Source organism: Lonchura striata, chromosome 6, assembly GCF_046129695.1.
Source record: "Lonchura striata isolate bLonStr1 chromosome 6, bLonStr1.mat, whole genome shotgun sequence".
Taxonomy (NCBI): domain Eukaryota; kingdom Metazoa; phylum Chordata; class Aves; order Passeriformes; family Estrildidae; genus Lonchura; species Lonchura striata.
In genome coordinates this window covers 10,105,677-10,127,401 of record NC_134608.1, presented here as the reverse complement: position 1 = coordinate 10,127,401, position 21,725 = coordinate 10,105,677, and the positions used below count along the sequence as shown (strand labels likewise).

The following is a 21,725-nucleotide window of genomic DNA, read 5'->3' as shown; positions in this document are numbered from 1 at the left end:
AGATTCCTCAGCTCATAGACCAAATTTGTGCAGCTTGGGAGGATCCAATGAGCTGCTTGTGCTCATTTAGAAGTCAGTGTATGTGCAAGGAGTCTGCAGTCTCTAGCAAACCTGGGCTCCCAGACCAGTTCTTCAGCCCATAGCTGCTGGTGCTTGTGGGGTGCTGTACAACTTGCTGTTGAGCCTGAAGGGCACAGAGCCTCCTTCCCTCGTGTTTCTGGGGCAGACAGCAAAGGAAAGGAGGTGTTAAACCCAGTAGGAGCTAGAACACAGCCCTGCTCAGCCTTGATGCCACTGAGACAAAAAGGGCTGCCAGCAATCCCACTCACCAGCTGCCATGTGGAAAATCCTAGAGTGTGCTGAGATTCAGGGAAAGGTACTAAAATCTGTCTTTGCAGGTGATGGGGGTCCCTAAATAGGCCATGTCCTGATGGAGGAGACAGCAGAAATGGAGGCAAATCTAGAGAAGGAAAGGTTGAGGTGATCTAATCTTGGCTTCTATTTTCAAGCAGGTGGAATAGATCTATGGATTTGAAAAGTGAGTAGCAGCAGCTCCTTCCCTTGGCACACTTCTCCCAGGCATTGCTGGAGGATTGGGTCAGTTTTTAGGACAGCCACTTGCTCCTCCTCCCAGTGCTTGTGACAGGGACCCACTACCAGTGTGTGATCACAGTGGACACCCCTTCCTGCAGCAAGGGTCCAGCCTGGCAGTCCTGGGGAGCACCACAAGAAGCAACAGCCCCACAGGCACATCCCTCTCTAGGTGTGGCTTTCCACAGAAGAGCACCCTGCTCTGCTGCTGTCTGTGACAGAGCTCTGGCTGGAAGGGGTGGTAGCTGCCCCAGACAGGGGCGAGCTGGTGGGTGAAGGACAAAACTCTGCCTGATGACAGCAAAAAGTCTCTTCCTGTCTCAGCTGCTTTCATTTCTCTCTTCTGGTCTGAATATACACTGGGTTGGGGCCAGGACACTTCTGAGCCCTGGTTTCTTGTCTAGCTGCTAAACCAACTTCTCCTTTGGCTGGCTGGATGCTTTTCTGCTGCCCTTCCCCATGGCCAAGGCTGGTGCTAGTGTGAAAGAGGAAGGGAAGGTCCTGCTCTCACACACAGAGGGAGTGGTGCAGCTTGTACAAGTGTCACTTACAAGGCAGGAAGAGTAGGAGTCAGAATTTCCCAAGGCTCAAGTTAGATCTCTAGCCGCCCTGCTGACGTGTAAGACAACAAAAGCACTCTGTTGGTAAATGTAAGTGGAGTAGTTTGAGAAGGTCCCAGATTTTCTTCTCGGCAAAGTGAGGTGCTACATTTTCACAGGGCTGTGAGAACCTTCCTGAAATTTTCTCTCCTGGAGAAGGGATTCACAGTATGCAAGAAGGATCTTCATGTTTGTTTTATAGTCATAAGACTCAGCAAAGAACTAGGAGGAAGCACAATACCACAGCCCTGTGGTTACTTGTCTGTGTTCAAGCTGCTGCTCTCCTTCCTGGAGATCATAAATATTCAGTCAGCTCCAAGGGTCAGCCAGTGATGTCTCTGGGGAGCCAGAAAGTGCCTCAGATCTTCACTGTACAGAGCTGGTGTCTGTTTGAAGCTGCTGAAAAGGACTGTGCATGTCATGGACAGCCCTGGCTGTGGCTGAAGCGTGGCTGCCTGTGTCAGCTGGACCTGGAGCATCCTGTGCACATCCCAGGGAGGGAGCTGGGGGTCCATGCTGAAGTCTCCCTGGATGGATGACTGTGACTGCCTCACTTCCACTGCTGAAGGAAGCAGCAAGCTGTTTTGTGAATTTCAGCCTGCAGTGATCCATAAAAATCTCGAGCACAGGCACCTTTCTCCTTTGGCAAAGAAGAAAAGAAGCCACCTCTGGTTTGGTGCTAGCCAGGAGCATCACCCCTTCCCCTCCTGCCCCATCCTGAGCTGTTCCTGAGCTGGCTGCCAGAACTCTGACCCTCCTGCCATGGCCACAGCCATGGTCCTGCTCTCCTGGGCAGCTCCTCCCTACCTGTGACATGCTGCAGACATTGTCCCGGGAGAATACAAAGGAAGGATCACTTGTCACCAGGAAGGACAGGTCTTTCAGACATCTTTTGAAGCCTCACAGCCCTGGGAGTGGGCAGGGCTGAAGTAATATGTTCCTGGAGCCAGAAGTCTGGAGGAAAAATATTATGGAAATAATAACAACAGTGACAATCAGAATAGGTGGGATCGAGCTCAACACAAAGACAATGTGTTGGCTGAAGCAGGCATCTGTTTCTGTGGAAAAAGTCATCTGCTCCTGTGATGAGCCTGCACCCCTCCCTGCCTTTGGGGAGCTGGCAGGAGGAAGAGGCAGGAGGGATGGAAGTGGCTCAGTGAGCTGGTGGCCAGATCTGGCTGTGCCTGAACCAAAGGCAAGGTTTGATGCCTTGGTGTGTGAGCAGGAAAAAGCAAGGGAGCTCTTTGCCCCTTTCAGTGCTCCGGGACAGCATCAGCTATGGCTTTTGTGAGCCTCTGAGCCAAGCTACACCTCAGTGAGGTGAAAACATCAGCAGAAACCCTAATGCTTTGCAGGACACATGGTGTCAGGTTTGGCCCCACTCAGCTTGGTGGACTCTGAGGTGACAGTAGGGACCATTTGTGGTTTAAAACAGGTTAGTCACAAATTGCAGTAACTCATGGTGGCCTCAGGTGTGTGGCCTGCAGGTGAATGTCTCGAAATAGAGCTTCAAAGGCAAGTGGAATCCTGTCCACAGCCTGCTGCTGTGGGATCAGCCTGGGCTGAAAGCAGTGAAACTGGAGGTCAGGAAACCCTGGTCAGTGGAGGAGTGTGCCCTTCCTGCTGGCACTGTTTGTTCATGGCCCATGGTGCAGGCAGCCTTCACCTGCCCAGCCCAGTGTCCCTGAGCCCAGCCCAAATCCAGCCTGGTGCTGGGGCTCCTGGTGCACTGAGTGCTGTGTCTGGTGGGTGCTCACCCGACCTGCCACCCCCATGGTGGAGCTTGTCCTGACAGACCTCAGGAGGTCATGTCCCCCTCTCTTGACAGGAGGTCTTGTCGCCTTCAGAGTGATCTCCAGTCTCACAGAGCATCCCTCAGAGCTGCAGGTCTCACGATCCCACACCAGTGTGGGTCTGTCCCAGGGCAGGCCGGGGGATGCTGCAGTGGGAAGGGGGCTCAGCACCCTTGGCTGTAGCAGCAGCACCCGGCCCACTCGGCATCCCAAAACAGACCTGACGTCCTAATGACACTTGCCAAGGATTTCTCCTGGGCTGCAGCTTCCAGCCTGCGTGAGCCCAGCTGGAGATTAAACAATCTCCTTTAATAGGAGCAGGCAGCGCCCGCTGCCAGCGCGGGGAGCGCTCCGCAGCGAGGCTGGCGGGGCCGGGATGCCCTCATTTGGAAGTCTCTTGCTCGACCCAGCTGCTCAAATGCGGCTGTTTCCTACGCAGAGGCCAAGGCAGGCTTTTTATTTAGAGGATGCTTGGCCTGCTCAGTGTAGAGGGGAAGTCGCAAGACACCAGCTCTGCTCCTGGACCCCGCTGTGACTTTGACCGAGCGCAGACCCGGGAGCCGCCCGGCCGGGCCGTGCCGGCGCTGCCATGTATGGGGCTGCCTCGCCGCCCCGATCAGATAATGCTCCTCTCCCGTGCCCGGCACCGCCCTGCTCCTCCCGGGAAGGGGCTGCCGAACGCTCCTCTGCCAACACGGGAGCTGCCTTTAAAAATGAGCGGAGGATGCAGCCGAGCGGGCGGGCATCGCTCCTGCTGCCATGGGAGCACCGCCTGCCCTTGGCTTTCTGACCCCGCTCTCACCCCGACAGGTTTCTCCCCAGCTTTTCCCTGCTTTTACCCCCTTCCCTTCGTGGGGCTCCTCCCTTGCTCTCTGCAGCCTCTCCCGCTGCCCCCCAAGCCCTCTGAGCCCTCCTGGGGCAGCAAAGCCCCATCCTGCCCCCGCCAGCACCCCGAGGCACGGGGCACAAAAGGGGTCCCACCCCCAAAATGGGCACAGCCTGGAGGATAAAGCTCAGTGCCTGAAACAACGAGGTGGGGGCTGCAGACACGGGCTCAGCCACATCTCTAGCGGGGCAATCTCGCTCCCAGCACCTGGGCTGGCACGGGGATCTGTCCTGAGCAGGATGGGGCCCCCTTTGATGCTCTCCTCATTGCTGGTGCGAGGTGAGCTGTGGGAGGGACCAAGGTGTCCAGCTGTGAGTGGACCACAAGGCTTTTCACCTTTCATAGAGTGCTTTTTACAGTCTTTTCCATTCCCAAGAGAAATTCTGCAGGAATTTTCTATTTCTGCGGGAAAGGCAGCAGGGAGAGGAAAGGTTGATCTCTCTCGAGACCTTTGTACTTTATTTTTACTTTTGTTGTTGTTTTTATTTTAATCTTGAGGAAGGAACAGACCAAAAGGGGCATAAATAAAATCCAGCTAGTTGGGACAAAAATACTTGGTTGAAATCCTTGCCTAGCACTGTGGGTGAGTTTGTACATGAGAGAGACACTCAGCTAAAGGAAGATTCTGTATCTCAAACCAGGATTTTTTATCTTTTCTTTATGTTCTTTCTGGAGAAGAAGGAGAGTGACCAGGTTAACATTCACCTCTGAAGAGGGTGAGCAGCACAGCAGAGGATCATGTCCAAAAGCCACCTTTGTCACCCTGTCCCCAGCCTCAGCAAAGCAGCTTCCTTCCTGCTGTGAGATGGGGCTAAGACACTCTCCAAGGGCTGGTTAAAAGCCTGAATGATGCTTTGCTAAATGCAATATTACAGAAGCACTGTACAAAATTAATGTTAGCACTAAGCCTGGCATTAGCTGAAGGAGCAATCTTGTTTTGTTTTCCAAGACAGACTTTGGGATTTCCTTCACTTGGGTCAGCACCTGGGGCTGTGTCAGGAGGCTTTTCTACTTTGGAAAGGAGAGAAAATGCTGTCAAGCTTTCATCTGAATCTAAAACATGTTTTAGCCTCATGCTTCATGCAGAGTATAGTGTAATTATTTTAAACAAATATATACATATGTAATTTCCATGTGTTACTTTCCAAAGATCCCAGTCTTCCTGTGTCTCATCAATAGTCTCTCATCACAAGTTCTTTTTGAGAGGTTCATTTCCAAGTCCCAAAGTCTCTCTCACTGCAGTTTGTTTGGAAACTGCAGCCCCTTGGCCATGGCCACCGTGCCCTGGGTGCCAGTGTGAGTCTGGACTGGCCACCTGTGCCAGCACTCTGGGGCTTTCTCAGCGGGGTGGCAGGACAAGACAGAACACGCTGAGAAAGAGCAAGGAGAGAATTATGCCAAGTTCAAAGATTAGTGCTTGGCTTATTAGGTTTTTCCTCTAAGCTCAGTATTAAGCAATTCTAAATGACCCACACAGAAGTCAGAAGGGAGGATTAATAAATTTTAATGGTGGAGGTTTGTGTTTGAAAGTGTCATGGGACTAAAAGTGCTGGCAAACAACAAAGTGTTTCCTGCCTTGCTGGTAGATGTTTCTTAGTACCTTTAAAATTGTTTTCCCTCACTTGCTAGTTTTCTGAGTCTTTTTAATACATGCCCCCATACCAATTCAGCCTCAAATAGCTCTTGGGTTTATAAATGTATTTCATTGTTTCTCTGTATCTTTTTGATGCATTTATTCCAAACCCCTTTTAGGTAATCTTATCTTGGTTTTGATGGTCCCTGCTCAGGGCTGGCTTTAACTGGAAGTGAATAAACTGAGCTGAAAGGCAAGTCAGGTGAGCACTTAACTCCTGTAGAAGATTATGTCTCTCCAGGGAAGTTGCTCTTGGTGGAGGCTTCACTCTTGAACTAAGTAGTATGAAAATAATCTCCATGTGGCCATGTCAATGGCTGTAGAAATTATCTTAAAAGAGAAAAATGTTGTACAGATACCCCAGGAAAATCCAGGCTGATGGAGATCATACACCAACCACAAAAACATGTCATTGCTGGTTTTGACACTGATTTATATAAAAGTATTTGGAAAAGATACACCGGCCATCTGCCTCTTCTGCTGACCCACTGCTTGGTGTAATTTCTCATAAATACTGGTACAGGGACAATGCTCTGTTCCTTGTGAGGAAAAACAAAATACAGTTCCAGTCTGCTTTTAAAGCTGCATCTTATACCACACGCAAAGGTCTCCCCAGAAACAGGTTCTGGAGTGTCATGCCCAAGCAGCAGGACCACCTGAGCCCAAGGCATTTCCAGGGAGCAGGAGGGGGCTGCAGGGAGGGGTGCTCTGCCCCTGCAAACATCCTGGTACCCCCAGGAGAGGAGAGTGACATGATCTGATTCTGACAGTGGGTAGCAGCTGAGGGCTGCATCCCAAAACATGCAGTCCTGCTGCTTGTGTGAGGACACAAGTGACCACTAGCACGAAATGCTGCCAAGCATCTGGGACTGCCAGCAGGGAGAGAGGCCGGATGCTGCATGGATGCAGCCAGACTGATGATTCCCAATAGGACTGGGGCCTGGTTCTGTCCAAAATTTAGGTTATTGCCAGGAAATGATGCACATGAGCCAGGGCAGACACACTCAGCATCCAGCCCCCTGTGCCTGGGGTGCTGCCCTGCTGCAGCAAGGGACAGGTCTGGAGGAGATGGATTGCCTCCATGCCATGCTGAGCATCTCCTCAGCACCCTGTTTCAGCTCAGCAGTGAGCCAGGCTGCTGCCTGCAATCTGAGGCTGGAAGCTCCCCCCATGCTGAGTTGCAAGGTCTCTGTCCTGCAGACAAGTCTCTGCAAAGCACAGGGTTCATTGCAAAACAAAACAAAACAAAACAAAACAAAACAAAACAAAACAACAACAACAACAACAACAACAACAACAACAACAACCAAAAACACAGAAAAAGGCCAAACCACCAAGTAACAGAAAACACATAGCCCAGGGCTCTGGGCTGGCCAGTCCCTGCTTGTTGGCTCAGCCTTGTGCCCAAATGATCCCTGCCCCACTTCACAGCACCCCAGGGAAGGAGTTGGAGCAAGTGCAGCAGTAAATGGGCACTGGGCAGCTCAGCTGCTGCACAAGGTGGATGCTGCTCCGTGTGAGCAAGGTGTGGTTCCCAGCAGCTGCTGCATTGGGTGCCTCTCACACAGCCCTGCCCAGGGCTGGCTGGAGCAACCCTGCTGATGATCAGCCACCTGGCTCTCTTCCACTTAATGCAGTCAGGAGGTGGCTTGCAGTGAGAAACACTCTGTACTGTCACCACTGGCTGGGGACTCTGGCCAGGACTTTTAGAGCTGTGGGGAGGTGCATCCATCCCCAGCACTTAGCTCCTGCTGCTGGGATAGGAGTTCAAAGAGAGATGGGAGGTGGGAAGCATGGACACTGTGGGATGCTGTGAGCACTACTGTGAGCTGGAGATCAGCCTCTGGAGAGAGGCAGATTTGGGAGGTGCCCAAGCACCTGGTGGGCACAGAGGCAGAGCACTGGAGCAGCTGAGCACACTGCAGCCCCTGCACACCTGACCTTGCGTTCCCTCCTCAGCTTTCCTCAGCCTCCAGGACAGCTGTAAGAAACCCTCAGGCCTCTCCCGAAGCTCTCAGCAGCTTGAAACAACCAAGCAGTTTGATTTCTCATGGCCCTTCCCACCCTTTAGGCAAGTGCAAGGTTTGAGGGCCCCACTAACTATCCCTTGGTGGGAACAGAGAGCACCCTGTGCCACCCACCAGATGGAGGAGGGGAAGGGGCACTGACATGGCCAAAGGGGCGACATGCCAGAGTCAGAGGGAAGGAGGTAGGTACCCATTCCAGCCACGAGGCAAAGAGCATTCTCAAGACACTCAATGCCATTTTCCCTTAAAATAATGGCTTATTTAAAAAAAAAAAAAAAAAAAAAAAAAAAAAAAAAAAAAGAAGAAACATAAAAAGCCAGCCATGACTGTCCCATGGAGAGAAGTTGAAACTCTGGGGTCATCCATCGCAATTCCCTTGTCATGCATATTCCCACAAGTATTTCTGGAGCCATGTCTCCCCAGACAAGTTCCAGCTTGGAGCTGTTACAGCAACAGTCTGAGACAAAGCTCAGTGTCCTCCGCTGAGCACAGCCCACCCTCACGGAGCCCAGTGCTTCCAGGGCCCTCCTGCATCCATTCCCCCTGGAACCTCTCCTCTCCTGCCCACCTGGACGTGTTGAGGCTCCAGCTCGGCCTCGGGAGGGGCAGTGCCAGCCTGGGTGGGCTGTGCCGGCTCCTGGCAGCCGCAGGCCCCCTGTGCCCGGCAGCCCAGGAGCGCTGGCAGCCCCGGCAGGGATTAGTGATGATTCAGGGGATTTCACCACAGCCTGCAGGGAGAGAGGCCAGTTTCTGTGGGCAAGCTGCAAGGCCTCAGTGAAACACCAGGCTCCCTGCCCGAAATGGCTTCACCAGACGTGCCCCAAAGCCACCACGTCTGACAGCACAGCAGGAGAAGTCACCTCTGTGCCAAAGACAGTGCCCAACCTCCATCAGCTCCCATGGGCAGGGCTGGCACTAGAGTGGAGCCCTCTGGCTTTGCTGCAGTTTGGATGTGCAGCACATTTGAACTGCAAGCAGACTCTATTCGCACCCCAGCAAACCTGTCCTTGGTGTTCATGCTCACTGCTCTGCTGGACCAGGCATGGGGTTTCAGGTGAGTTAATTCAGTCATTTTCCAGTCTCACTTTCCCATGTAATCCAGGAAAGCTTTGCTGTGCTTGAGTGCTACCATCAAACACCATCACAATAAGGCACTGCAAATACATAAGCTGACACTTCAAGGTCTTCCAGGTTATTCTCAGTTTCATTCCCTGGTCATCAATAATGGAGGTGGAAAAAGCAACCAGACTGCAGCTGTCAGCCAAACCTCACACCCACCTGCATGAAACACAGGGAAAAGCTGAGCTCTTTGCAAAGATCTGGAGCTTGCATGTATTTGGTAAATGAAACTTTAATTTTGGTTTTATTCTGAAATTGCATTGAAGAAAGTTCAGGGCTGCCCATTCTTGTATATTTTTAGCTGAACCTTTCACATTCATTAAAAACTTCAACGTTAACATTTTTCTACCCATTTTCCTGGGTGTTGAGCATGAGGCATTTTGCCCTTTTAAAAGTTTAATTCATACATATATATATATATATATATATGTGTGTGTGTGTATGTGCATATATATAAATGCTTGCTTAGAGTCTTACTCACTGGCTGAAGGAGAAAAACAAAAATCTTTGGTAGGTTTGGATGCATCTGAGTTTATTTTTACCCAGTCTGATACTGCAGAATTTCCATGTTAATTGTCAATCCCAGGCTGAGCTCACACTGCCAATTTGATTGCTAGACTCACACTGTGGGTGTAGCAGGTACTACTCCTCACCTGGCACACTAAGCCTGGATCTGTGCAGCATTTGGACCAAAAAAACCACACCCAGATGGTGTTTCAAAAGGTGGAGGAAGCCCAGTGGTTCAGTACTGACACCTCAGGCAGCCCTAGCCTCTGGCCAGTGGCTCATGGCTGGTGAGGTGCTCAGGGACTGGGAGTCCTGGGCAAGTGAACAGCAGCTGGTCTGGGGCTTGTGTGATTTCTGTGTAAGAAAATAATTTTAGCATGTTATAACCAGGTCAAGCAATGCAAGATGCCCAGTTGTGATTAGCTTCTCATCTTGCGCTGTGGGGTGTTCTCCATTGCTGGGCTGGGCTCCCATCCATTGCAGACAAATAAAGCCCAACAAAGCCCCATGATGGTGGGGAAGTGCCCTGCCCCACTCGGGGAGAGCTGTAGAAAATGTCACCCAGGCTATTTCCAGCTTTGCAAATATGTTTTTTTTAGGAGGAGGGAAAGCAGACTAGCCAGAGGAATGTGGAGCAGCCAAAGGAGCCTGCTGGCCTGCTGCTTCCCCAGGGGAAAAGCAAAGCAAACAGGAGATGAAAAGCCTGTGATGCCATCTCCATCCTCAGAAGAGTGCCTTGCCTACCACACTACCACATTTTTTGTGTGTGGGTGGGTGGGTGGAGAAAAGAACAAAGATCACTCAAAGTCTTCTGCTCAAGTTATTCCATGTTGCGCAAAAATATGGTAATGTTCATCTGAGGACAGGCTGGAGCCTAAACCTTCCCAGGTGAGTGCTGGAGACATTAGGCAATAGCACCTTCCTTTTCCTTCTTGTCCTAGCAATGGATGCTGAGCAAAATGGAAAGCTGGAAGAAAGCATTGCCCTGCCCTAGGCTGTGGTTGGAGCTGAGCAAGAATCCTCTGCGGAGAGCCGGACTGCAGCAGGAGCCTCCTGCGCCCCAGGCAGAGCACTCACCAGGCGTCCAGCAGGTAAAACCACCTTGCTCCATCCCTCATTTTTGTGAGAGAGGAGGCTCACGGTTTGGCCACCTTGTCCCAGGAAGCAGGAGCCTCACTGGAGCAGCTGGAGCTGCTCGGGAAGCAGCCATGCTGTTCCCTGGCCTGGCCAGAGGCACGAGGGAGCGTGTGGGGAGCTTGACCACTTCGCTGAGGGCTGGGAGCCTCCCACGCCAGGGCTGGTGCCATGGTGCCGAGTCCACAACAGGGTGAGACACCATGAATCATTTTCCAGTAGATAGCACGGAAGTGGGAGAAGGAGCAATTATGCTGCCAGTGAGTGTAACACGAGAGGCAAATGGTTTCCCAAACAGATTCATTTCTTGAGCAAGGACCTTGGGGTGCCAGCAGGCAGCGCGCTGCCTGTGCCACACGTGTCCAGAGGCAAAGCTTGGCACCACATCAGCCAGGGCTGGGCAGCTGCTCCCTGAGGGAAGCAGAAACAGTTAGGAGGAAAATGTAATGACAAACAGAAATTTCTCTTTAGAACATTATAATAAGTGGTGCATGTCTCACAGCACCCATGGGACAACGTGCCAGCCTGCTGGGACCAACAGAGCCGTCCCTGCTCCAGGCCTGGCGAGGACACTGCCATCACCATGGGGTGTGATGAGAGCAGGAGCCACACGGCTCCTTTCCAAAAGCTATGGGACACAGGTGGTTAATGCACAGCACTGACCAATAACCTTCCTCTCCTCTCCTGTCCCAGGGCAGCCCGCCAGCACCTGGCACCATTCTGAGCGCCAGAGCACATGCAAGTGGCTGCTCCTTACAATCCATGATGGGCACCCAGGGCACAAGGGCCAGTAATGCCAAAGACCAAACCAAAACTTTTAAGGCAAGGGGGCAGGAGCTTTAATCTCTCTCTCCATCAGAGGTTTTTAGAAAATCCCACCTGGGGTTGGTCACACTATCCACCTTTTGCCAGGACATTCTTTCTCTGAAATATTTGCAATTGCTTTGTACAAGCTGAAACAAAAGCACGGTCGCATGGCAGCAACACAAGGGAACACAGCAAAGGTAGTGGGTGGGAAAGAAAACCAATTAAGAAGTATTTTCTAGTTGGATGCAGGCATTAAAGACTGGCTTGCTGCTTTGAGCACAATTGTTTAACCAGCTACAGGTGCTGTCTCAAGACTGCAGGGACTCAGGGGCTGAAAGCAGACAAATATAACAGCTCTGATGGGTTAAGAACATAGGAGAAACAAGATGCATAGAGAGAGAAATGTTTTTATTAGTCCAGCTGATATAGCTAGAAAAAATAGACAAGTTTTCAGGCAACTCCTTCCATTAGGTAATTGCTGTGAGCGCAGTAACAACGCTGTGTTGAGGAGAGGCACCACTAAATGAACACTCTCTGATTACAAGAAGCAAAACCAGCTATTTGCCAAGCGTCTGTGAACAGTGACATGAAGCACAGCATGGGGGAATCTAAAGAATATACAGAACCAACCGGTTGTCTCTTGCACCACTTTCTCTTCCCTGCTCTTACAAGCTTCGTACAGAAAACTCCCGTGCTGATTAACTCAAATACAGGAACACCCAGTACAGAACAAAACTCTTACATGTGATCTCCTCTCCCCCACCCAATTAACTCTGAAACACATACAAAGCTGTATTAAAAGAAAAAAAAAAAATCTGATCTGAAATGTTCACTCAGCCTTTTCTCACCAAAATTAAATTAGCTTACCCCAGCTGGAATCATCTCTTCAGCTAAGTGACAGCCTGCAATCACAGCCTTAGAAATAGCACAGCCTTTACAAAGGAAAGCTTCAGTTATCTACACAAACCTATATAAAGCTGCACGCCAAGGAGCTCTGCATCAACCTCTCGTCACGCTCCCTCCATCAAAGCTGTGTTATAGCAGTGGGTAGAGCTGTTGAGCAGGTGCATCTGCATGAGCTGCAAAGGCTGCTCTTCCCAAGGGTCTGATGCTCCCAGTTAGCAATATTTGTGGAAAATGCTGCTCCTGTATATTAATAATGTAATGCTTCCACACAGCAAGCACACATGTACAGCCATTCTGGAGAACAGACCTACCTGATGCAATCCTGAGCTCATATCCAGAGAACTACCTGAGCTTGCAAGCCAAGCCGTTTGAAAAAAACTATTTAGCATGTTTTAATTTGACTATACTGCAGAGTTTTAGGTTCATGGGGGCAACTGGTGCAGGGGCCAAGAAGAATCAGCTGACTAAAGCTCATAAGCTGGTATTTTCCTGTAAGTGCCAGCTTCCAAGCCCCCATCTCTGCCCCTGGCTGAGCTGAAATTACTTGAGAGAAGCAGGGGCTGAATTAATCTGGGTTTCAGCTTACCCTCAAAAGAGCAACTGGTTGCTTACACTACCTAGGTTGAAGACAAGCTTCTCCCCACAAAACAGCTCAGGGTCACTAATACCATGGGCTGCCATCTGACCACAGAGCCTTGCCCTGCAGCCCCTGAGGGCCCATCTGAGAGCAGCACAGCCCTCTGTACCCAGCCCTGTCTCCCCTCCCTTACAGGAGCCAGCCTGGCTTGCAGTACTCAGGATAATGACAGTTTACAGTTGGCATGAGCAGATGCACAAGTCAAAGCCTTGGAGGTAGGGCATGTTTGCAGTGACTCATGTTTAACATTAGTTCTCAAATTTACAGCAACTACAATCAAGTTAAGAGGTTCAACTTCTGAAACTGTTTTAACATTTCAACTCAGCTGGTCTGCAGCAGCACACCCAGCATAGCAAAATGTGCCTGCACACAAAACCAGACCACCTCGAGTAACTATGAAACCAAGTCACTTAAATCTCAAAGACATTCAGTTAACATATCTAAGACTTATCAGGCCAAACAATAGTTTATTTCATTTAATTTTCAGCAACATCTCAACCATCAAAAAAATAAACTCTAACACAGATGGATGGAAGACTTCTCTACAGTGTAACTAAGTGGGCTCTGACCCCAAGGGTTTGAATTGGAGTGACATTTTATTATTCATCCAATAAGTTAGGAAGCATGAGAATAAAGTGCTTTATTTCTGAGCTGGCATGAGGTCATCAATGGACTGGCCTTTTTCAAGGCGTTTCTCCATTTCAATGAGAAGCTTCACTCCATCCACCACCATCTGCACCAGCTCCACCTCAGAGAAGCCAAGACGATCAGCATTGGAGACATCAAACACTCCTCCAACAGCAGCTGTGTCCACACCACCTGCAGCAAGAGATTCAGTTACAACACTGACCTCAGCCAGAGAACGTGAGTCTGCCCTTCTTCCCTCACTAGCCTGAGGCAGGGACACAGCAGGACAAGCTGCCACCAGTGCCTCATCCTACATACATGTGTGACTGCCAACATGAACCACAGAACATGCAATTAGGCCAGCTCTTTATTCTTCTGACCCGTAAGCAATCCAACCTTAGGTCACAAGTACCCACTGGAGCCATCTCCTAGCCATAGGTTAAACCAGGATTCCCACCCTTGCTTATGAACATGAACAGCTGCCACCAGGTCCCCTTTATCTGCTGCTCAAAATGGCACCCAGGACATTAGACAGCCAAAGTATGCACAAAGTGGACCACTGCCATCCTCAACTCCTCCAATATATAATTTGAAAACTTTTTTCTCTCCATGTGCTTTACAAGGGTTCCTTTTGGATGGTGTGACAAGCACTGACAGTGTGAACCAAGAGATGGCTCTGGCCATAACCAGGCTTTTGCTGGTGTCTTAGGGCAGCCCATCAGTGTTACCAACTCTCACCTGTGCCTCGTTTCTGCAGACGAAGTCTCTTGAGGACTTCTCCAAATTTCTCATGTTTCCCAAGGTGTGGGAGCTTGATGTGCACACCAGCACGAAGCCCTGTTCCGAGGTTGGATGGGCAGGTCAGGATGTAGCCCAGGTGTGGATTCCACATGAACTCATAGTTTTTGCCCTTGAAGAGACTTTCTATCTATAAATAGAAAGAATGAAGAGAGAATGAATAGAGATGTTCTCTACCTCAAGATTGTAGGACATCCATTAGTGCTCACTTGCAGCTTCAGTCACTCAGCAACAGCCACAACACTCAGAACACCTATTTCAGCCACATAACCCCCTCCCTATAGAAAAAACGGCCACCAACAAGGGGCTTTTAAGGCCTTCATCTTGCTCCTAGCAGTGAGAGAGGCTAAGACTAAAAGCTATGCTTCTTATGTCACTATTTGTTGGGAAGCTGGATTGAATACATGTCAAGCTAGCACATCTCTTATGATCAGGAAAGGGGCTGGTAAAGCTCAAGCTCATATCAAGACTAGAAGTACAGAACTTGAGTCCAGCTTTGCCCATGCACATTCAAGCAATTTCTCCTCCTCCCTAAGGTGTCTGAAGAATTTCTTTAAAATACAGTTGAGACATTTGGATAAGGGTGCCACCACATCAAGCAAATATTCTAGATTACACAGCCACAAGGCTTTTTGCCAAAACACCTGTTCTGAAGCCCTCACAGCCCTGCATCTCACCAGGGTGTTCCCAGAGATCCAGACTATGAAACACAACAATGGAGGAAAACTGCATTCTCAGATCTAACCAGAGAACCATGTGCCATTTGAACCTACAGCCCAGACAACAGCAATTTACCTTTGTTAGTCCAGTACAGAAGCGGTTAAATACTTCCTTCATGTTGCCACCTTTCTGCATGGAAATAACTCTAAGGTGATCCTCCTCATTGATCCACACAAGGAAAGTCTTGTTATCATTGTGCCTAGGAGACAAAGCAATCAGTTTGCTGTCTTGCCCACCTCACACTTTGAAGATGGCCCCAAATTGCTCATCACTGCAGTTTTTAGTTCAAGATGCTCACTTAGCTGCTTCAACAAGATTGATCTTATTTCTTTTGCCCACACAGGATGTGGGTTAACCTGGTAGTTGTTACCCTGCTCTTTTCAAGAGGTAATTTCAATTGGCTTTTACAGAACGAGTAATAACAAGGCATTGCCTAATCTTACAGTATCAAAACCTAAAACCCCCACATCCTCTCATCCTCCTAGCTCACTTGTGTCTCCACTTTAAAAACTAAGGTATTTCTGCTCAGCAATTTGCAGAAAGGTGATCAGTAGACTTTGAGAATGTCCTGTACAATAATGTACATGACACCATGTGTAACAAGCCTGTTTAGCAGTATTGTGTCAGATTATGTCAAACTGCACTTCGTACCTTACTTTCAGTATGAATTTCACTTGGATCAGGGCTCTTCAAAGATGCTATATAAAAATCTTCTGAACAATGGGATCCTCCTGCCCCAGCTTGCAGCTGACAGCAGGTACTATCATCCATGTTTATCTTGCTAGTAATTTCTGAACTCGATTAGGATCAAAAATTAGCTAGTACCCGAGGAAAGTTATTTATGCAGACAACACTAAGACATTACACACTTCAAGTCTGTAGATTAGTCATGCTCAGATGACAGCGCTATCTGGTGCTGGCAATCTGCAGGTAGATGATGCAATCTTAAAGGTGACCTACAGAAACAAAGTGTGCTTCCACTGGGTTGTACTGAAACAGCTGCAGTAATAAGATTGGAGCATTCCTGTTGATAAAAACCTAGCCCTTCGCTTACAAGGGAGCAAGTTAATTATGCTGCAGAAGCTCCTGAGATGCAGTTTTATGTAGGTGACCTACATTTAAAACCAGCAGGATCCTTCTATTCCACACCTCTGCATCAGTCAATTCCTGTCACCAAGTCTCTGAGGACAGGGAAGATCTCATCACTAGCACAGATAAAGCCATACTAGTTCAGCCCCTTTGAGTTTCTGTAAGCAGAAGTGAAGAGACAAGGGAATAACTGTGCACCCAAGATCAACCCTGAGCTAAGACAATGCTATGGTTTGTACCTCAAGTTACTCTCAACTCTTGGTGGAAGAGCTGACTGTAGTGGCACATCTGCTCCTTTACAAGTGATCTACTTCCATAAGCTGATCCAGTTTTTGCATGGTGGTTCACTAACCCATGCAGGCTCCGGTTCTGGGCTAACACCAAGCTGGCTTGTTTTTACCAGCATAAGAGCACTTGTCAAAATTTTGCTGGTTAACTGCAAGTTCTCCATGGAAGTTTCTCATCAAATACAGTAACACAAGGTGAGAAGCTACTGTTTTGCCCAACAGTACAAGTCACCACTGAAACAGCAAGATTTTAACTTCTATGACTGCCTCCTCACAGACATACTCACCAGATACCCCTGGCATCAGGCCAGTCTCGTGCCATCCCAGATGCCAACAGAAGAGGAGAAACTGGCTTGTCAAACAAGAAGTGGTCATCAATCAGCTGCTGCTGCTCTGCATCAGTCATGTTCCTCAGAGCATAGTACTTCCCCTTGAGATCACCGTCCAGACTACCCAAAGCTGAAAGAGAGAGATTCTTTTAGAATGGAGCTAAAGGTTCTACACTTTCCCAGCACTTTGGAGACCACACATCAAGTATGGCAATGTTTGATCTGCTGGGTCTGGTTCCTCCCTTGCTTTCATCTGCAATAGCAATGCCCTTGTGGCAGAACCTGAGGCAGTATCAGATGATTTGTCTGCACCTTCCAGGCTCGTACAACTAGCCTTTGTTCCCTTACATGCAGTATAGAATCATTACTGTTGCTGAACTGTACAAATGGAGACTGCTTTTCTTCCAAGGAGAACCAAGGTTATGAATGTAACAAGCAGTATTATTCTTGTCAAGGACTGTTACCCTGCCCTTGAGAGGTTTTGAGCACCAGGAGGCAACAGGGAAAAAAAACAGCTGAAGAGCTTCACTGAAAACCAGGGCTTACTCTAGTCAGCTGCAGATTTGGAACAAGACTACAATCTCTTAAGCAAGCTGAAAGTTAATGAAAGTCAATTAAATGCAGCCACAAAACACTGCACCCCATGACTCAAGCCCTGTAGTTGCTACATACCTGTTACATTTCAGGTTTGAGCCCTGATGAACCAACTTGTCTCCCCACACACACAGACAGAAGCTTTTGAGATCAGCAGAGGTCAACCTTAATGCAATCCAACTTCCCTCTGCCATGTGCACTTGCTCTCAGCTACAAGCTGCAATGCTGAGGCAGCTCTAATGCAATGAGCCTTTTCCAGGGAAAAGGCTCCATGTTCAGACTGTCTCCAGGGAGGTGGCTTTTGCCAAGTGCTTCCATTTTCAAACTGCAAAGAACACCTCTTGTGCAAAGGACAGAATGATGTCCCTGAGGCACCCAGTTCTCACTTTACCTTCAACAGAGAGCTTCTCGATAGCCCGCCTCTCTCCTCGACTGCAGTGCGGGGGAAGACAGAATCCACGGATGCTTCTGCCAGTTCTGACACGGGAACTTAGCACATAATTGGGATCCAGATCATCACCTCCCTACAAGATTAGGAAACCAGCAAGCACAACCCTGTTACCAAGATAGCTCCCCTAAACACGTGTAGCCCCCATGCACTTAAGAGTGCACTTTACACATGAGGCATTGACTCCATGGCCTGTAAGCAGTGCCTCACTTCAGGGCTACTTTCTTCAGCATCACATCATGCATCTGTGTAACACAACTCTTGCTCTGAGGTCAAGGCTATAGCTACTAAGTAGTCCTAGAAGGCAGGGATATCACCAGAGCATCAGTTCCAAGTCCACTTCAGACTGTGGTCTGGGCTTCTGTAACCCCTTACAGATTCGCAACCTAGCAATATCAACATGAGGCAAAACCTTCTTTAAGTACATGTTTACTCTTGCAAATGAGAATTATTCATTACTGTTCTCCCAAGTCTCTTATTTTCAGTATGATTTATGGCTAGCGAATCATGGAGTTAGGAATTCCCAGAGTTTAGTTTACAGTAACATTTAAAATCCATAAAATGATTAAGAATCCTTACTTCCAGCTGTAATAATATTTCGTTGACAGCACAACACCATCAGCTGCTAATTAAGATCCAAGATCAGACAAAAGAAAGCTTAAGTTTTATGACAGTCCGTGAATTCCACGACAGTGTTGTTAAGGTTGACTGCTAGAACCCACAACTCAGGAAATACACACTGAAGGTGTTTGGCACAACCCACGCTTCAGCAGCACCTGTAAAAAGCTCCTGCTGCATGCAAGCTGCCCAGCCACTGACATCCCACAGCAACAAGCTCTTCAGGCTGATTGCACCAGACTCACAGCCCAAGTGTCCATGCTCGGTGGAAGCAAGGGGACAGAGCCTGAGCAATCAGTTTAGGCAGCTGCCAACAACTTTACAGTCCTCAGACTAATAATCTGTAATTGATCAAAACTTTATACCTGCAGGTTATCAGCATTCAGGTCAGTCTTGTGCTGATCACTTGGTTTGTAGCCACCATGCCTGTCTTCAATAACTGGATCAAAGAGCTCCTTGAACACTTCATAGGATTCTTCATCACCAGCCACGCATCCTACTGTCATTATGAAAGGATGGCCTGGAGTGGTAATAAAGTCAGAAGAGCTAAGTTTGGGTGACATTTGGCTGTACTCCAGTGCAGCACTAACCAGGCAAGTTGTTTAGTGGCAAGTCTAGTCACTTAGAACTCCATTCTCACATAGAAACATTTGGAGAGACCCTACATTTTACACTTCATCCAGTTAGTCAAATGCAATGCTATGGCAACCCATAGCTATTGTCATTAAACCATGCTCATTTGTCAAGCTTGGTTTAGGACAAATTTGCACAGCACATCTAATTTGACTAGCTAATTTAGATCACTGCATAGAATTTTATGTCTAAACAATCATGCTTTGCTGCAAGCAAGCATGCTTTGCTTTTCGCTCCTTCTGCTACATTTCTGTAGTCTGTTTATAAATACCACCTCCACAAGATTAGCTTTAAGTCAGCATATTAAAAGCACCAGTTACTTCAGCTGGTTCACACGGAATATTCTCAATGCATTTTACCAGGATTATCAACCCCAGTCTGAATGACATCATCCAGGGTGAAGCCACTGGGCGTGACTCTGTCTCTCAGTTTCTTGTATAAATCCAGGGTTAGAACTTTGGCCATGTGGTTGTTGTGGGTGCTCAGGTCCGGATACTCCTCATCAGGAGGCAGTCTCTGATTATTTAGTTGGGCCATTTTGATATTGCTAGAGTAAAAATAAATACTGTAATGTTAACATGTAAACACATCTGCTCCCCCTTTTTCATAGAAGTGCTACAAAACATCATATAACCAGTCTGGAATAGGAAGAGATCAAGACAGCCAGGTAAACTGACTTTTTTTTTCCCCCCCCTCGCCAGATGAGTTATAATTAGAATGCATTTGGTTTGACTTTTTTTTCCCCTCTTCAGATTGAAAGTATTTAGCAGAGCAGTTACATAATTGAAGTGTCTGGGACTTGGTATGTCAGATCACAGCATGAAACACAGCTTGATGGAAACATGGCCTCCCAACAGAGCCATGCCTTTAGAGCAGTCTCTCAGTGCTTTAGATTTGTCCCTCGGTAGCTTGAGAACTTTGGGTAGCATTGTCAAGAAGCACTTCCAGTCAGGAGGGAGAACAGATCATTATGCAGACCTAACGATCCCATTACCTGGGTTGTCAACCCCAGTCTGGATGCAATCATCCAGGGTAAATCCACTGGGAGTCTGTTTATCCCTCAATTTCTTGTACAGGTCCGGGGTCAGCACCTTAGCCATGTGATTGTTGTGAGCTTTCAGGTCAGGGTACTCCTCCTCTGGCTTGTACTTCATCTTCAGGAGGTTGTGGCTGTTTGAGAAGGGCATGGCTGACCCTACCGCAGTCACTAGGGGAGAAAGACGGGAAGCCTATCACTGGGCGTTTGGCAGCCTCCGGACCGCCCGGGGGAACGCCAGGCACCCAAAAGGTCACCTTGGCTCACGTTCCACCCGCGCCTTTCACACCTTTGCTGCTACATCGCCTTCCACAAGCGCCAAGGAAGAGGAAAAGAAAATAAGTTCTTCGCCTCCACTAGCCGTGCCCCGTGCCCACCACCCCGGCCGCAGGGGCAGAGGTCCCGCCGCCTCCCGGGGCGCCGCCCGGGTGAGGGGACGCGCCCAAGGTCAGCGGAGCAGCCGCAGCAGCGCCGGGCGGACCCGCGCGGCTCCGGTGCCGGGGAGCGGCCGCGAGCCGGGGGTGCTCGGCCCCGCCGGGACCCCGGGCCGGCCGGCCGGCGAGCTGGGCGGCACCGCCGCACCCTCGGTGCGCGGCCGCGCCTCCCCTCGCCGCTGCAGGGCGAGGGCAGCCGGAGGAGCGACGGCGCCCTCCGCGTCCGCGACACCCGGCTGCTCCCCGACCGGGGAGGGAGGGCAGCATCCGACAAGCCCTTACACAACAGGCAGGTCCCTCAGGGGACTTGGACGGGGCGAGCGTATGTAACTACCCTGCTAAATACCGGGTTAATCTGGTTTTAGAGCCCAGCCAGCCCGGCGAGCACCTGCGCCGCTCCCCACGCCCCCCGCCCCGGCTGCGCCCCTGCCCCGCGCCGCCCCTCCTCAGCCGGACCGGCTCCACCCCACACAGCGGGAGAGGGAAAAAAAGCAAAGGAAAAAAAAAAAAAATTAAAGCCTTTGTTTCAAGGCTGCAGAACGTCTCGGCTGCCCCGGGACTTACCGCGGGCTTCGCAGCTACAGCAAGAACCTCCGCGCTGCTCCGCGTAACGCACTGCCCGAGTCCGAGTGAAGCTGCAACGGCCCCGCCGCGCATCTTTTATATAGAGCCCAAGCTCGCGCCCCATTGGCCGTTATTTATAGCCCATTCATTCCATTGGGCCGCGCAGCGGCGGGCGGGGCGGGCGTTGCGCCGCCGGCCGGGCCCGCGCTCGCCGCCATTTTGCTCGGCGTCGGGGAGCTCGGTCGGGGGTGGCGGGGTCCTCGGCCGCTGCCGCGGCGCTGGGGCGGCGCCGGCGCCGTTCGTTACCGCGAGCGTGAGGGCAGGGATCCGTCCGGTGTGCCACCGGCCAGGGCGCGCCACCGCACACCAGCGTGGCTGGTTACAGGCTTCACACCTTTGCCAACACCTTGGCCGAGGGTTCAAACGCAGGTCTCTTAATACACCATCCCAAAAGAAGCGCTGTGTAGTGTGCGGGCTGGCCGTGCTGCGAGCCTGGCCAGTGGCAAGTGCCCCGAGCTGGCAGAAGCCCTGAGGCGGCTGCGAATGTGGCGCCCAGCCCCCGGCAGCCCGGTTCTGCAGAGGGAGGACCTGCACCTCGCCTCCAGCACCTGCGAAACCGTGGGCTCGTTTTACAGTTCAATTTGAAAGGGAAGTAGGGTGATTGCGAAAATCGCAGTGAATCCTCTGCTCTTGTGTGCAAAAAAAAAAATTCTTCAGCTTTTATTGGAGAGGGGGTGATTTCCTACTAAAGACAGGCACAGGAACTCTGGGATCTGACCCATCTAAAGCTCACCTGAAATTCATGAAAATAGAGACTTGCACTGGTCTTTTTGTAGGAATGAGCAGGTTTGTCCCAGAGCTAAGACGCAGCTCAGAATCCTGCTGTTTGCAGAAATTACAGTATATTAA

General features: G+C 49.9%; 1 protein-coding gene across 2 annotated transcripts; it reads right to left on the bottom strand.

The window, feature by feature from the left end:
- Nucleotides 1–11,487: 11,487 nt before the first annotated feature.
- On the bottom strand, nt 11,488–20,933 carry CKB (creatine kinase B). 2 transcript variants are annotated; one of them, XM_021528888.2, is made up of 8 exons: nt 20,817–20,933; nt 19,777–19,989; nt 18,515–18,669; nt 17,475–17,607; nt 16,448–16,619; nt 14,860–14,983; nt 14,005–14,194; nt 11,488–13,458 (listed from the first exon to the last, which is right to left on the bottom strand). In XM_021528888.2, the coding sequence occupies exons 2-8, from the start codon at nt 19,967–19,969 to the stop codon at nt 13,280–13,282; spliced, it is 1,146 nt and encodes a 381-aa protein (XP_021384563.1). In that variant the 5' UTR covers nt 19,970–19,989; nt 20,817–20,933; the 3' UTR covers nt 11,488–13,279. The 2 variants fall into 2 exon arrangements, with proteins under 2 accessions (XP_021384563.1, XP_021384564.1); XM_021528889.2 differs by lacking the exon at nt 19,777–19,989 and adding an exon at nt 19,142–19,329 and having other exon boundaries at nt 20,817–20,919.
- Nucleotides 20,934–21,725: the final 792 nt, after the last annotated feature.